Source organism: Lissotriton vulgaris, chromosome 7 (assembly GCF_964263255.1).
Source record: "Lissotriton vulgaris chromosome 7, aLisVul1.2, whole genome shotgun sequence".
Classification (NCBI taxonomy): Eukaryota; Metazoa; Chordata; class Amphibia; order Caudata; family Salamandridae; genus Lissotriton; species Lissotriton vulgaris.
Window position 1 is genome coordinate 1775139609 of NC_141695.1, and position 17035 is coordinate 1775156643.

General features: G+C 57.5%; 1 protein-coding gene across 2 annotated transcripts in view; it reads left to right on the top strand.

Annotated features, from left to right (window-relative positions):
• The window catches only part of LOC147706651 (nectin-2-like), a 205591-nt gene extending 189192 nt beyond the window's left edge, over positions 1-16399 (top strand). The window contains exons 8-10 of one of the 2 annotated variants that reach the window (XR_015297682.1): positions 3674-3769; positions 11750-13169; positions 14242-16399. Coding sequence is in view for 1 of the 2 variants with exons in the window: in XM_086933151.1 (XP_086789277.1) it covers positions 3674-3769; positions 11750-11932 (279 nt within the window). In the remaining variant the exon portion in view is untranslated. Of the gene's footprint in view, positions 1-3673; positions 3770-11749 lie in introns of both variants that reach the window. The other variant, XM_086933151.1, reaches the window with a different exon arrangement.
• Positions 16400-17035: the final 636 nt, after the last annotated feature.

Here is a 17035-nt window from a genome sequence, read left to right on the forward strand (position 1 = left end):
GGTCTCCAGGGAGAGCCGTCTCCAACGACTGTACAGATAAGTAACTTCCCCCCCACAGACGGACACCACACAAGATTGAAGGTTAACGAGTCTTTATATGCAATTCTTAGGTTACGTTGATATGATACAAGGAGGTCTGGACTCAGGGGTCCCCTCGGTTCTGATCTCTGGTTGAGGAAAAGGGTAGCGGGACAGTCTTAGTTACCAATGAGTTCAAAATAGCTCACAATCCTCGAGCTCGGCGTTCTTAGATGGTCGGGCCGTGGAGGAGCCAAGCAGGTCCCGGAATGGATGAAGGACGACGGTCCGCGGCGGAGCCTGCAGGTCCCGGTGGCGATGAAGGATGAAGGTTACGACGGCTGTGGCAGCGCCAACAGGCAGGACGATGGTGCACAGGACAGAGCTACGGCCGCGCCAGTAGTCCGTCCAGGATGAGTTCCTCTTTACGTCTCTCGACTCCAAGATACAACTGTCTTCCTGCTCTGGAGCTGCCCCAGTTATAGGGCTGGCGTGCTTTGATGTCCGGACCCTCGCACTTGGAGGTCGGGGGGTCCGGGATGAGGGAGTCCAGACACCCAGCAGGGGGGTGGAGCCAGCGCCCGGGGAGGCGATGGGCGAGCGGCACTGGGCGGGGGAGAGCCATCGGCACCTCTTTCTCCCATTGACTTGCCAAGTAGCCCGCTTACCTCCTGGTTGGAGGGTGGTGCCGGAATGTCTGAGGCCGGGCTAGGCCCAGGGTTGAGGTCGATCGGGGGCCAGGCGGCCTCGTGGCGAAGTGTCCAAGATGGCGGCCCGGGCTGGGCGCATGGGCCGGCAGTGGATCGGACCCACGAGGTTATCATGTTCGAGGGCAGGGGTCCCTGAGGGGACGTAGGACGGGCAATGGTGGTGTGTGGTGCTTGCGTGACTGGGCTCGGGCCTGGTCGAGCCGGGGGAGAATGGCCCGTCATGTGGCCTGTCCAACACTGTGGCTCTGTCCGTACCACACTGTGTTCTACCTGTAACTCTGTCCCTACCACACTGTGTCCTACCTGTGGCTCTGTCCCTACCACACTGTGTTCTACCTGTAACTCTGTCTGTACCACACTGTGTCCTACCTGTGGCTCTGTCCGTACCACACTGTGTCCTACCTGTGGCTCTATTCCTACCACACTGTGTTCTCCCCATGGCGCTTTCTGTGTCCCTCTGTGTTCCTGTCTGTGCCTCTCTCTCACAGAGACTCTGTCTCTGTCAAGTTCAGTTCCACCTATACGTGGTTCTGTCCATACCACACTGTCCTGCCTGTGGCTCTGTCTTTACCACACTGTGTCCTACCTACAGCGCTGTCCCACCTACAGCTCTGTCCCTACCACAGCGGGTCCTACCTATAGCTCTGTCCCTACCTATCTCACTGTGTCCTACTTCTGGCTCTGTCTTTACCACACTGTGTCCTACCTGTGCCTCTATGCCTACCACACCGTGTCTTCCCTATGGCTCTGTCCCTACCACACCTTGTAGTCCCTGTGGCGCTTTCTGTGTCACTGTGTTCCTGTTTGTGCCTCTCTCTCACAGAGACGCTTTCCCTGTCAAGTTCAGTTCCTTCTATATGTGGTTCTGTCTGTACCACACTATCCTACCTGTGGCTCTGTCTTTGCCACACTGTGTCCTACCTGTGCCTCTGTCTTTACCACACTGTGTCCTACCTGTGCCTCTATCCCTCCCACACTGTCTTCCCTGTGGCTCTGTCTCTACCACACCTTGTCCTCCCTGTGGCGCTTTCTGTGTCACTCTGTGTTCCTGTTTGTGCCTCTCTCTCACAGAGACTCTGTCCCTGTCAAGTTCAGTTCCTCCTATATGTGGTTCTGTGCCTATCAGCCTGTTCATGTCTGTTGTTCTGTGCCTATCTGTGGCTCTGTCTGTATCACTCTGTGTTCCTGCCCGTGGCTCTGCCCTGAGCAAGCTCTGTTTCTGCCTGGGTACCCATCAGGCTGTGTTCTCTGTCCCTGTCAGACTGTGCTGCCACCTGTTGCTCTGTCCCTATCAGACTGACTTCCCAGTGACTCTGTCTCTAGTAGACTGTATTTTTACCAATGACTCTGTTGCCATCAGAGTGTTGGCCTCTGTGGCTCTGTCCATCTTACTTCCCGTCTTTCTATGTTTCTGCCTCTGCTGTCACTGCAAGTAGCCCGGTGTGCTTAGAAGGTGGAGGAACAGAAGTTTGATTTCTGTGCTAAACTTCTTTCATGGGTTTGTTGTTGCTTCGGTTTGATTTTCCATGACTGGTCTTCTTTGAGCGGTTTTTAATGCTGGAGGTTAAATTCTGTGACGGCCTTCTCTGAGGGTTTGTTTGTTGCTTCAGGTTGATTTCTGTGTTGACCTTCTCTTAGTGGTTTGTTGTTTCAGTTTATTTTACGTGGCTTGTCCTTCTTTGAGGAGTTTATGGTTTCAAGTTAATTTCCGTGCTCGTCTTCTTTCAGGGGCGTGTTGTTTCTGATTGATTGATGTTGCTAGTCCTTCTCCGAAGGATTTGTTGTCAGGTTGCTTTTTTGCTTGTCTTCTCTCAAGGGTTTATTGCTTTAGTTTGATTTCTGTTGCTGGTCTCCACTGAGTGGTTTTCTGTAATATTCCATGGTAGGTCCTCCTATAGGGTTTGTTGTTGTTTCAGGTAGTTTGTTTGTGCTTGGCACATCTCAGGGGTTTGTTGTTTCTGTTTGATTTTCCGTGGCTGATCTTCTCTCAGTGGTTTGTTGTTTCACTTTATTTTACGTGGCTGGTCTTTCTTTGAGGAGTTTGTGGTTTCAAGTTGATTTCTGTGCTTGTCTTCTTTCAGGGGCGTGTTTCTGTTTGATTGATGTATCTAGTCTTTGTCTGAGGGATTTGTTGTTGTCCTGTTGATTTTTGTGCTTGTCTTCGCTGAGGGGGTTGTTGTTGTTTCAGTTTGACTTTCCATGGCTGATCTTCTCTCAGGAGTTTGTTGTTTCAGTTTATTTTACGTGGCTTGTCCTTCTTTGAGGAGTTTGTGGTTTCAAGTTGATTTCCATGCTCGTCTTCTTTTAGGGGCTTGTTGTTTCTGATTGATTGATGTTGCTAGTCCTTCTCCGAAGGATTTGTTGTCAGGTTGCTTTTTGTGCTGGTCTTCTCTCAGGGGTTTATTGCTTCAGTTTGATTTCTGTGGCTGGTCTTCACTGAGTGGTTTGCTGTAATATTCCATGGTTGGTCCTCTTTGAGGTTTTGTTGTTTTTTCAGGTAGTTTTTTGTGCTTGGCACATCTCAGGGGTTTGTGGTTTATGTTTTATTTTCTGTGGCTGGTCTTCTCTCAGGAGTTTGTTGTTTCTGTTTGATCTTCCATAGCTGATCTTCTCTTAGTGTTTTTTTGTTTCATTTTCTGTGGCTGGTCCTCTCTGAGGGGTTTGTTATTTCAGGTTGATTTCCATGTCAGGGCGTCTTTTGAGGGTTTTTTGTTTCAGATTTATTTCTGTGGCTGGTCTTCTCTTAGGGACTTGTTCCAGGTTTATTGCTGTGCTGGTCTTCCCTCAAGCGTTTGTTGTTGCTTTAGTTTGATTTCTGTGCTGCTCTTCTTGTACTGGCTTGTTGTTTCAGGTTCTGTTCCATGGCTGGTGTTCTTTGAGGTTTTTTGTTGTTTCAGGTTGATGTTTACTTTTGTCTTCTCTGATGGGGTCTGTTGTCGTTTCAGGTCTCTAAGAATAAAGAGAGTGAGACTGAGGAATCTGTGGCTCTGAAACCTATGTCCTTCGAGTCCCCGGCTTGGGCAGCAGCATATCCAGAGACGGTAGGTGGTGCGCTGCGCTGATGGGATGCTCTCGATGAGGAAGGGTTGGTGGGTACCTTGTGATCTTCTCCATCTGGCCAGGATAGAGAGTGCCAGATGATCGCCTTGTGGTCTGGGGCATCCTGTGATTCCCTCAGTGGGGCTGGAGTGGTGCCTCGGGATCCATAATCATGCAAGTGGTACTGGGTAGCACTTTTCTCATTATCCTCCTAATTGGGCCGGGGTGGAGGGTATTCCATGAACCTCTCTGGGGGGCTGTGGGGGTACCTTAGGTTGGAGAGATCCTCCGAGTGGCGCTGGCTGAAATCAGAGGGTACTGTGTGATCCCCTTAGTTGGCCTAGGGTCCTCCCTCTCCTATGATGCTGTTGTGAGTCTGGCGTGGGGAGTATCCTATTATTCTCTTACTCGGGTGGTGGCTTCCCTGGTCTCCGTTAGGGGGGTACTTAAGCTGGGGCAAATAGTCTCTCAGGATTCTTTATGTCTGGGTGGTTCACAAGATCCACACTCAGGAGCTGGGACATTAAGTGCACCAGTGGAGGCAGCCGTGTGACACATAGGACACAGTGTGTATCAGTGGAGGTCAGTGTGACACATAGGACACAGTGTGCATCAGTGGAGCCCAGCCGTGGGACGCAGGGCACAGTGTGCATCAGTGGAGTCCAGCCGTGGGTCGCAGGGCACAGTGTGCGTCAGTGGAGCCCAGCCGTGGGACGCAGGGCACAGTGTGCATCAGTGGAGCCCAGCCGTGGGTCGCAGGGCACAGTGTGCATCAGTGGAGCCCAGCGGTGGGTCGCAGGGCACAGTGTGCGTCAGTGGAGCCCAGCCGTGGGACGCAGGGCAGAGTGCATCAGTGGAGCCCAGCCGTGGGACGCAGGGCAGAGTGTGCATCAGTGGAGCCCAGCCGTGGGACGCAGGACAGAGTGTGCATCAGTGGAGCCCAGCCGTGGGACGCAGGGCAGAGTGTGCATCAGTGGAGCCCAGCCGTGGGACGCAGGGCAGAGTGTGCATCAGTGGAGCCCAGCCGTGGGGCACAGGGCAGAGTGTGCATCAGTGGAGCCCAGCCGTGGGACGCAGGGCAGAGTGTGCATCAGTGGAGCCCAGCCGTGGGTCGCAGGGCACAGTGTGCATCAGTGGAGCCCAGCCGTGGAACACAGGGCAGAGTGTGCATCAGTGGAGTCCAGCCGTGGGTCGCAGGGCACAGTGTGCGTCAGTGGAGCCCAGCCGTGGGACGCAGGGCACAGTGTGCATCAGTGGAGCCCAGCCGTGGGTCGCAGGACACAGTGTGCATCAGTGGAGCCCAGCGGTGGGACGCAGGGCACAGTGTGCATCAGTGGAGTCCAGCCGTGGGTCGCAGGGCACAGTGTGCGTCAGTGGAGCCCAGCCGTGGGACGCAGGGCACAGTGTGCATCAGTGGAGCCCAGCCGTGGGTCGCAGGGCACAGTGTGCATCAGTGGAGCCCAGCGGTGGGACGCAGGGCACAGTGTGCATCAGTGGAGTCCAGCCGTGGGTCGCAGGGCACAGTGTGCATTAGTGGAGCCCAGCCGTGGGGCGCAGGGTAGAGTGTGCATCAGTGGAGCCCAGCCGTGGGACGCAGGGCACAGTGTGCATCAGTGGAGCCCAGTCGTGGGACGCAGGGCACAGTGTGCATCAGTGGAGCCCAGCGGTGAGACGCAGGGCGCAGTGTGCATCAGTGGAGCCCAGCGGTGGGACACAGGGCAGAGTGTGCATCAGTAGAGCCCAGCCGTGGGGCGCAGGGTAGAGTGTACATCAGTGGAGCCCAGCCGTGGGGCGCAGGGTAGAGTGTGCATCAGTGGAGCCCAGCCGTGGGAGGCAGGGCAGAGTGTGCATCAGTGGAGCCCAGCCGTGGGACGCAGGGCACAGTGTGCATCAGTGGAGCCCAGCCGTGGGACGCAGGGCACAGTGTGCATCAGTGGAGCCCAGCCGTGGGGCGCAGGGCACAGTGTGCATCAGTGGAGCCCAGCGGTGAGACGCAGGGCGCAGTGTGCATCAGTGGAGCCCAGTGGTGGGACGCTGGCTAGAGTGTGCATCAGTGGAGCCCAGCTGTGGGACGCAGGGCAGTGTGTGCATCAGTGGAGCCCAGCCGTGGGACGCTGGGCAGAGTGCATCAGTGGAGCCCAGCCGTGGGACGCAGGGCAGAGTGTGCATCAGTGGAGCCCAGCCGTGGGACGCAGGGCAGAGTGTGCATCAGTGGAGCCCAGCCGTGGGACGCAGGGCAGAGTGTGCATCAGTGGAGCCCAGCCGTGGGGCACAGGGCACAGTGTGCATCAGTGGAGCCCAGCCGTGGGACGCAGGGCACAGTGTGCATCAGTGGAGCCCAGCCGTGGGACGCAGGGCACAGTGTGCATCAGTGGAGCCCAGCCGTGGGACGCAGGGCACAGTGTGCATCAGTGGAGCCCAGCCGTGGGACGCAGGGCGCAGTGTGCAACAGTGGAGCCCAGTGGTGGGACGCAGGGCAGAGTGTGCATCAGTGGAGCCCAGCCGTGGGACGCAGGGCAGAGTGTGCATCAGTGGAGCCCAGCTGTGGGACGCAGGGCAGTGTGTGCATCAGTGGAGCCCAGCTGTGGGACGCAGGGCAGAGTGTGCATCAGTGGAGCCCAGCCGTGGGGCACAGGGCAGAGTGTGCATCAGTGGAGCCCAGCCGTGGGGCACAGGGCAGAGTGTGCATCAGTGGAGCCCATCCGTGGGATGCAGGGCACAGTGTGCATCAGTGGAGCCCATCCGTGGGACGCAGGGCACAGTGTGCATCAGTGGAGCCCAGCCATGGGACGCAGGGCACAGTGTGCATCAGTGGAGCCCAGCGGTGAGACGCAGGGCGCAGTGTGCATCAGTGGAGCCCAGTGGTGGGACGCTGGCTAGAGTGTGCATCAGTGGAGCCCAGCCGTGGGACGCAGGGCAGAGTCTGCATCAGTGGAGCCCAGCCGTGGGACGCAGGACAGAGTGTGCATCAGTGGAGCCCAGCCGTGGGACGCAGGGCAGAGTGTGCATCAGTGGAGCCCAGCCGTGGGGCACAGGGCAGAGTGTGCATCAGTGGAGCCCAGCTGTGGGACGCAGGGCAGAGTGTGCATCAGTGGAGCCCAGCCGTGGGACGCAGGGCAGAGTGTGCATCAGTGGAGCCCAGCCGTGGGGCACAGGGCAGAGTGTGCATCAGTGGAGCCCAGCCATGGGACGCAGGGCACAGTGTGAATCAGTGGAGCCCAGCGGTGGGACGCAGGGCAGAGTGTGCATCAGTAGAGCCCAGCCGTGGGGCGCAGGGTAGAGTGTACATCAGTGGAGCCCAGCCGTGGGGCGCAGGGTAGAGTGTGCATCAGTGGAGCCCAGCCGTGGGACGCAGGGCAGAGTGTGCATCAGTGGAGCCCAGCCGTGGGACGCAGGGCACAGTGTGCATCAGTGGAGCCCAGCCGTGGGGCGCAGGGCACAGTGTGCATCAGTGGAGCCCAGCGGTGAGACGCAGGGCGCAGTGTGCATCAGTGGAGCCCAGCGGTGGGACGCTGGCTAGAGTGTGCATCAGTGGAGCCCAGCTGTGGGACGCAGGGCAGTGTGTGCATCAGTGGAGCCTAGCCGTGGGACGCTGGGCAGAGTGCATCAGTGGAGCCCAGCCGTGGGACGCAGGGCAGAGTGTGCATCAGTGGAGCCCAGCCGTGGGACGCAGGACAGAGTGTGCATCAGTGGAGCCCAGCCGTGGGACGCAGGGCAGAGTGTGCATCAGTGGAGCCCAGCCGTGGGGCGCAGGGCAGAGTGTGCATCAGTGGAGCCCAACCGTGGGCTGCAGGGCAGAGTGTGCATCAATGGAGCCCAGCTGTGGGACGCAGGGCAGAGTGTGCATCAGTGGAGCCCAGCCGTGGGACGCAGGGCAGAGTGTGCATCAGTGGAGCCCAGCCGTGGGACGCAGGGCACAGTGTGCATCAGTGGAGCCCAGCCGTGGGACGCAGGGCACAGTGTGCATCAGTGGAGCCCAGCCGTGGGACGCAGGGCACAGTGTGCATCAGTGGAGCCCAGCCGTGGGACGCAGGGCACAGTGTGCATCAGTGGAGCCCAGCCGTGGGACGCAGGGCGCAGTGTGCAACAGTGGAGCCCAGTGGTCGGACGCAGGGCAGAGTGTGCATCAGTGGAGCCCAGCGGTGGGACGCAGGGCAGAGTGTGAATCAGTGGAGCCCAGCTGTGGGACGCAGGGCAGTGTGTGCATCAATGGAGCCCAGCTGTGGGACGCAGGGCAGAGTGTGCATCAGTGGAGCCCAGCCGTGGGGCACAGGGCAGAGTGTGCATCAGTGGAGCCCAGCCGTGGGGCACAGGGCAGAGTGTGCATCAGTGGAGCCCATCCGTGGGACGCAGGGCACAGTGTGCATCAGTGGAGCCCAGCCATGGGACGCAGGGCACAGTGTGCATCAGTGGAGCCCAGCGGTGAGACGCAGGGCGCAGTGTGCATCAGTGGAGCCCAGTGGTGGGACGCTGGCTAGAGTGTGCATCAGTGGAGCCCACCTGTGGGACGCAGGGCAGTGTGTGCATCAGTGGAGCCCAGCCGTGGGACGCTGGGCAGAGTGCATCAGTGGAGCCCAGCCGTGGGACGCAGGGCAGTGTGTGCATCAGTGGAGCCCAGCCGTGGGACGCAGGACAGAGTGTGCATCAGTGGAGCCCAGCTGAGGGACGCAGGGCAGTGTGTGCATCAGTGGAGCCCAGCCGTGGGACGCAGGGCACAGTGTGCATCAGTGGAGCCCAGCCGTGGGACGCAGGGCACAGTGTGCATCAGTGGAGCCCAGCCGTGGGACGCAGGGCACAGTGTGCATCAGTGGAGCCCAGCGGTGAGACGCAGGGCGCAGTGTGCATCAGTGGAGCCCAGTGGTGGGACGCTGGCTAGTGTGTGCATCAGTGGAGCCCAGCTGTGGGACGCAAGGCAGTGTGTGCATCAGTGGAGCCCAGCCGTGGGACGCTGGGCAGAGTGTGCATCAGTGGAGCCCAGCCGTGGGACGCAGGACAGAGTGTGCATCAGTGGAGCCCAGCCGTGGGACGCAGGACAGAGTGTGCATCAGTGGAGCCCAGCCGTGGGACGCAGGACAGAGTGTGCATCAGTGGAGCCCAGCCGTGGGACGCAGGGCAGAGTGTGCATCAGTGGAGCCCAGCCGTGGGACGCAGGCCAGAGTGTGCATCAGTGGAGCCCAGCCGTGGGACGCAGGGCAGAGTGTGCATCAGTGGAGCCCAGCCGTGGGGCACAGGGCAGAGTGCATCAGTGGAGCCCAGCCGTGGGACGCAGGGCAGAGTGTGCATCAGTGGAGCCCAGCCGTGGGACGCAGGACAGAGTGTGCATCAGTGGAGCCCAGCCGTGGGACGCAGGGCAGAGTGTGCATCAGTGGAGCCCAGCCGTGGGACGCAGGGCAGAGTGTGCATCAGTGGAGCCCAGCCGTGGGGCACAGGGCAGAGTGTGCATCAGTGGAGCCCAGCCGTGGGACGCAGGGCAGAGTGTGCATCAGTGGAGCCCAGCCGTGGGGCACAGGGCAGAGTGTGCATCAATGGAGCCCAGCCGTGGGACTCAGGGCACAGTGTGCATCAGTGGAGCCCAGCCGAGGGACGCAGGGCACAGTGTGCATCAGTGGAGCCCAGCGGTGAGACGCAGGGCGCAGTGTGCATCAGTGGAGCCCAGCTGTGGGACGCAGGGCGCAGTGTGCATCAGTGGAGCCCAGTGGTGGGACGCTGGCTAGAGTGTGCATCAGTGGAGTCCAGCCGTGGGGCACAGTGTGCGTCAGTAGAGGCAGCAGTGTGACACATATGACAGTGTGCATCAGTGGAGCCCAGCCGTGGGACGCAGGGTAGAGTGTGCATCAGTGGAGCCCAGCCGTGGGACGCAGGGCAGAGTGCATCAGTGGAGCACAGCCGTGGGGCACAGGGCAGAGTGTGCATCAGTGGAGCCCAGCTGTGGGACGCAGGGCAGTGTGTGCATCAGTGGAGCCCAGCCGTGGGACGCTGGGCAGAGTGCATCAGTGGAGCCCAGCCGTGGGACGCAGGGCAGAGTGTGCATCAGTGGAGCCCAGCCGTGGGACGCAGGACAGAGTGTGCATCAGTGGAGCCCAGCCGTGGGATGCAGGGCAGAGTGTGCATCAGTGGAGCCCAGCCGTGGGACGCAGGGCAGAGTGTGCATCAGTGGAGCCCAGCCGTGGGACGCAGGGCAGAGTGTGCATCAGTGGAGCCCAGCCGTGGGGCACAGGGCAGAGTGTGCATCAGTGGAGCCCAGCCGTGGGACGCAGGGCACAGTGTGCATAAGTGGAGCCCAGCCGAGGGACGCAGGGCACAGTGTGCATCAGTGGAGCCCAGCGGTGAGACGCAGGGCGCGGTGTGCATCAGTGGAGCCCAGTGGTGGGACGCTGGCTAGAGTGTGCTTCAGTGGAGCCCAGCTGTGGGACGCAGGGCAGTGTGTGCATCAGTGGAGCCCAGCCGTGGGACGCTGGGCAGAGTGCATCAGTGGAGCCCAGCCGTGGGACGCAGGGCAGAGTGTGCATCAGTGGAGCCCAGCCGTGGGACGCAGGGCAGAGTGTGCATCAGTGGAGCCCAGCCGTGGGACGCAGGGCACAGTGTGCATCAGTGGAGCACAGCCGTGGGACGCAGGGCACAGTGTGCATCAGTGGAGCCCAGTGGTGGGACGCTGGCTAGAGTGTGCATCAGTGGAGCCCAGCTGTGGGACGCAGGGCAGTGTGTGCATCAGTGGAGCCCAGCCGTGGGACGCTGGGCAGAGTGCATCAGTGGAGCCCAGCCGTGGGACGCAGGGCAGAGTGTGCATCAGTGGAGCCCAGCCGTGGGACGCAGGGCAGAGTGTGCATCAGTGGAGCCCAGCCGTGGGACGCAGGGCAGAGTGTGCATCAGTGGAGCCCAGCCGTGGGACGCAGGGCAGAGTGTGCATCAGTGGAGCCCAGCCGTGGGACGCAGGGCAGAGTGTGCATCAGTGGAGCCCAGCCGTGGGTCGCAGGGCACAGTGTGCATCAGTGGAGCCCAGCCGTGGAACACAGGGCAGAGTGTGCATCAGTGGAGCCCAGCCGTGGGTCGCAGGGCACAGTGTGCGTCAGTAGAGGCAGCAGTGTGACACATATGACAGTGTGTATCAGTGGAGCCCAGCGGTGGAACGCAGGGCAGAGTGTGCATCAGTGGAGCCCAGCCGTGGGACGCAGGGTAGAGTGTGCATCAGTGGATCCCAGCCGTGGGACGCAGGGTAGAGTGTGCATCAGTGGAGCCCAGCCGTGGGACGCAGGGCAGAGTGTGCATCAGTGGAGTCCAGCCTTGGGGCACAGGGCACAGTGTGCGTCAGTAGAGGCAGCAGTGGGGCACATATGACAGTGTGCATCAGTGGAGCCCAGCCGTGGGACGCAGGGTAGAGTGTGCATCAGTGGAGCCCAGCCGTGGGACACAGGGCAGAGTGTGCATCAGTGGAGCCCAGCCGTGGGACGCAGGGCAGAGTGTGCATCAGTGGAGCCCAGCCGTGGGACGCAGGGCAGAGTGTGCATCAGTGGAGCCCAGCCGTGGGTCGCAGGGCAGAGTGTGCATCAGTGGAGCCCAGCGGTGGGACGCAGGGCACAGTGTGCATCAGTGGAGCCCAGCGGTGGGACGCAGGGCAGAGTGTGCATCAGTGAAGCCCAGCCGTGGGACACAGGGCAGAGTGTGCATCAGTGGAGCCCAGCCGTGGGGCACAGTGTGCGTCAGTAGAGGCAGCAGTGTGACACATATGACAGTGTGCATCAGTGGAGCCCAGCCGTGGGACGCAGGGCACAGTGTGCATCCGTGGAGCACAGGAATGAAGCCTATTGTACAGTGGACATGACGCAGCGTGCAGGGGCAGGTTTGGGGGCGGCATGGCTATGGCGCTGTACCCGTGGGGACCCCTGGCACAGTCGAGTGGTCTGATTGGAGGCTTGTTTGTGTGTGGGCGAGGCCAGACTCTTGACACCTGAGGTCTCACTCTGCTTGTGTCCCCTCTGCCACAGACGCAGCCCCTCTACCAGGAGGTGACAGTGGACGAGGGCCTGGGCCACACCGAGGACCCCCCCAGCACCGAGGACGACTACCTGGAGCAGATCAACCCCATTTACAATGACTTGTCCTACCCGGCCTCCGACCGCTACCAGGACGACCAAGGCTTCGTCATGTCCAGGGCTATGTACGTCTAGGGCCCCCCGGGCCCCCATGCTGGAGGGCCTGAGCCTCTGCTCCGGGACCCTCGGTCAGTGCTCCGTGGACCTGGGGAGATCTTTAATGACCCTGTGCTCACTTCTGATGTCTGCTGAGTTGGGGAGAGGCCTCCGCTTCACTGGATGTTCCTGGTTGTACCTCAGTCACCTGAAACTATCACTGGAAATGCCGCCCCTACTGACTTTACCAGCCCCTCCAGCCTCCAGTATCCTGCAGTTAAGGGGCATCTCTCTCGCCTTTCCATCTTTGCCACTTTGGGCTGCCTACCAGTACCCGCACATCTCCAACTTAAAAATGAAGCCACATTGCAGGCCCGTCGGTCTGCTTTTGAGATGTTTCTGGGGATGATGCCTGCCACCTCTAGGGGGTGATGCCTGCCGCCTCTATGGGGTGGTGCCTGCCCCCTCTAGGGGGTGGTGCCTGCCCCCTCTAGGGGGTGGTGCCTGCCCCCTCTAGGGGGTGGTGCCTGCCCCCTCTAGGGGGTGGTGCCTGCCCCCTCTAGGGGGTGGTGCCTGCCTAATAGCTGGAGTGACGTCTCTTTCTTGGGCTGTCCGTCTGTCCCACACTACACCTCCTCCTACACGCCCACCTCTGACCCTCGGTGTGATGCCTGCTCACACTGACCGCCTCAAGGGTCCCTGGTGCCCTCTGCCCTTCGTAGGTCACACTCTGGGGGTCATTCGTGCTGGACATAGGGACTGAGCATCATTCGGCTGCCAGGACAGGGAGAAGCAGCTGATGGCATCATTGTGTTATGTGAGGGAGCGGTTCTCATGTGTGAGCCCCCACACATGATACAAAAGAGCCGTTCTCATGTGTGAGCCCTCGCACATGATACGAAAGAGCGGTTCTCATGTGTGAGCCCTCGCACATGATACGAAAGAGCAGTTCTCATGTGTGAGCCCTCGCACATGATACGAAAGAGCGGTTCTCATGTGTGAGGCCTCGCACATGATACGAAAGAGCGGTTCTCATGTGTGAGCCCCTCGCACATGATACGAAAGAGCGGTTCTCATCTTTGAGCCCTTGCACATGATACGAAAGAGCGGTTCTCATCTGTGAGCCCTCGCACATGATACAAAAGAGCGGTTCTCATGTGTGAGCCCTCGCACATGAGAGCGAATTTCATGTATGAGCCCTAGCACATGATACAAGGTCGGGTTTATCACACCTGAGCCCGAGCACATGATACAAGGTTGGGGTTATCACACCTGAGCCTGAGCACATGATCCAAGGTCGGGTTTATCACACCTGAGCCCGAGCACATGATCCAAGGTCGGTTTTATCAGACCTGACCCCAAGCACATGATACAAGGTTGGGTTTATCACGCCTGAGCCCGAGCACATGATACAAGGTTGGGTTTATCACACCTGAGCCCGAGCACATGCTACAAGGTTGGGTTTCACACCTGAGCCCGAGCACATGCTACAAGGTCGGGTTTGTCACGCCTGAGCCCGAGCACATGATACAAGGTTGGGTTTATCACACCTGAGCCTAACGCACCTTGACTTGATCCTGCCCCTGAGACCCTGGGGCAGGGCCTCTACCCTAGGTAGGAGCAGCCTGACAGATGGATTCTGTGCCTACTTCTGGTAGCCCCTGTCTCTGCTTCTCTGTGTCCGACCTCTGCTGGGTCTGGCAGGGGTCCCAGTCCTACCCACTGCAGCGGGGTGACTGGGCGTGTCTACATACCACTGACCTTTATTAAGACAGAAATGGCTCTGCACTCAACTATAAAAGTGGATTAATAAATGGATATTACTGTCCACAGTCCCTCATCAAAGGCAAAATGGTATCTCCCAAATAATTCACGTAGCACGTTGTTTTTTCTTGAAAAAATATTTTCTTTTTATTCTTTATTCAATGGTTGTAACTCAAAATCACAGCACATAATTGACAGCCAATGCGTTTTGTCCCACCTGGGACTTCTTCAGGGCTTAGCGTGTCCACCGGACACCACAACCACACACTTGGGAGATATCTGTCCCATTTACTCTCCGTACCTTTCATTCATCACGCTATAGTTTGACATGGGGAACTAGTGCAATATGTCTTTGACACGCTAAGCCCTGAAGAAGTCTCAGATGGGACGAAACGCGTTGGCTGTCAATTGTGTGCTGTGATTTTAAGGAACAACCATTGAAAAAAAGAATTTAAAAAAAATAATGTTTCAAGAAAAAACGACGTGCTACGTAAATTATGTGGGAGATACTATTTTGCCTTAGATGATGATGCACTGTGGACAGTAATATCCATTTATGAATCCACTTATATAGTTGACTGCAGAGCCATTCATGTCCTAATTCTGTGTGGGGATTTTCTCTCCAGACTATGTCTTTGGAGACATAGGAGGGATGTCTCTGGCTCGTTGCGCCGTGCCTAAATTCTTTTTTACAGTCCCTATTAGGATACTGACTGGGCAGCACTTTGGTGCTTGGCCTTTCTCTGTCTTTTTACACCACTGACCTCTGAGGCTGGAAGACCGACCACCAGCGCACACTGAGCTATCCCACCTGAGACCCCTGGGAGAGCTTCTCTTCCCCCCCGAAACAAGCCTTTGGAGCAGCTCACCGCTTCCATTCAGTGCTGTAGTGTAAGAGTATCGCCTGTCCAGTGACAGTGTCTACCATAACACCTACTTGGGGGTCTCATCTCTGTGCTACAGTGCGCTCTCAGACCCTAAGAGTGGCACTGCAAGGGGGGGGGTCACCCCACTACAAACTGATACCAGCCGCGAAGGGTTGATTGTCCCCCCTACTCAAGATTGCAACTGTGACTCCCTAACCTACTCTAAGGCTGCAAGAGTTACTCAATTACTTCTACTCAGTGTAGGGCAGCAAGTGACTCCCTGCCCTACTCGACACTAAGGCTGCAAGAGTTTCTTCATAACCTCTACTCGGTGGTAGGGTAGCGCTTGTGACACCCTACTCTGCACTAGGGCTGCAAGAGTGTCTTCATAACCTCTTCTCAGTGGTAAGGTAGCACGTGACTCCTTACCCTACTTGACACTAAGGCTGCAAGAGTTTCTCCATAACCTCTACTCCGTAGTAGGACAGCGCATGACTCCTTACCCTACTTGACACTAAGGCTGCAAGAGTTTCTCCATAACCTCTTCTCGGTGGTAGGACAGCGCGTGACTCCTTACCCTACTTGACACTAAGGCTGCAAGAGTTTCTCCATAACCTCTACTCCGTAGTAGGACAGCGCGTGACTCCTTACCCTACTCGACACTAAGGCTACAAGAGTTTCTTCATAACCTCTACTCGGTGGTAGGGTAGCGCTTGTGACACCCTACTCTGCACTAGGGCTGCAAGAGTGTCTTCATAACCTCTTCTCAGTGGTAAGGTAGCACGTGACTCCTTACCCTACTTGACACTAAGGCTGCAAGAGTTTCTCCATAACCTCTTCTCGGTGGTAGGACAGCCCGTGACTCCCTCCTCTACTCGACACTAAGGCTGCAAGAGTTTCTTCATAACCTCTTCTCGGTGGTAAGGTAGCGCGTGACTCCCTACCCTACGTGACACTAATGCTGCAAAAGTTACTCCATCAACTCTACTCAGTGTAGGGCAGCGCGTGACTCCCAACCCTACGCAACACTAAGGCTGCAAGAGTTTCTTCATAACCTCTACTCCGTAGTAGGACAGCGTGTTATTCCCAACCCTACTCGACACTAGGGCCGCAAGGGTGAATCCTCTACGTTATTCAGTGCTGAACCAGCTCCTGCCTCCAACCCTGCTAGGTATTAGGGCTGCTAACATGACTGATAACCCTACTCAACAGAAGAACTTGGTGTCTGCTCAGCACTACTCCACACTACTCTGTGCATTCTCCTGAGGACCCCATGGCCCCACCCCTGCTCCGGGCCCACTGTGCTGTGCCAGCTCTTTTAGTAGGTAGTGCGGTCTCCCTGGGTCTCTGTCTGACTACCCCATGCCTACATCTGTAACTACATCTCCAAGTCTCTGGAAAGCATGTGCCTTCTTCTGAGGACCCTTAGGCCTCCCTCCTGTCTCCCGGGGTCTCTGCCTGACTCCCCCCCCCCCTAACCACCCCCGTGCCTACACCTCTACATTCCCAAACTCTGTTGCGCCCCTTCTGCCCCCACAGCCCACCTTGGGTTTCTTCTCTGTGAAACAGTAGTAACTGCTGATTGTATTAATGCCCCAGGGTCACGTGACCCCGGGGCTGCTGCTGGAATGTGAATATTTTATAAATAGTTTTGGGCTGTCACTCAAACAGCCTCATTCTGTCCAGGAATCGAGATGACTGTCATTCCAATTAAGGTGTTTTTTAATTTTGTTTTGTGTTGCGGAATCTTGTTCCAATCATGAAACATTTGTTTATAAAGTGAATCCCGAGTGCCTTTTATCTCTTGATCCAATTTAGACAATAACATAAATATTTTGATTAAAAGCTCTGTTTTGTAAATAAACTGTTTCTCATATGCGGGTGCTGCTAGGTATTTCTTAATCGAAGAGTGAGTGTGTTTGTCAGCGTTGGTCTCTGGGGGGGGTGAGGGGGTGGGGGGGGGGTCACTGCCGCGATCTTACAAGCCTTAGCCTAGGCACCCGACAGCAGAGCTATCCCTCGGAGTGCACAGATTTTACAGGCTCAGAGTTTAGGCAGCAAAGTTATCCCAACAAGTAATTATTGTATAGTTCTCAAGAACCAGAGCTATCCTTCAGGTTGCATCTATCCTACACACCTGGGGCTTAAACAGCAGAGCTATCCCTCAGGTTATAGAGCTCTCACTTCCCAGGCTTCAAACAGCAGAGCTATCCCTCAGGTAATGCCACTCTTGCTCTACCAGGCTTCAGACAGCAGAGCTATCCCTCAGGTAATGCCACTCTTACTCTACCAAGCTTCAGACAGCAGAGCTATCCCTCAGGTAATGCCACTCTTACTCTACCAAGCTTCAGACAGCAGAGCTATCCCTCAGGTAATGCCACTCTTACTCTACCAAGCTTCAGACAGCAGAACTATCCCTCAGGTAATGCCACTCTTACTCTACCAAGCTTCAGACAGCAGAGCTATCCCTCAGGTAATGCCACTCTTACTCTACCAAGCTTCAGACAGCAGA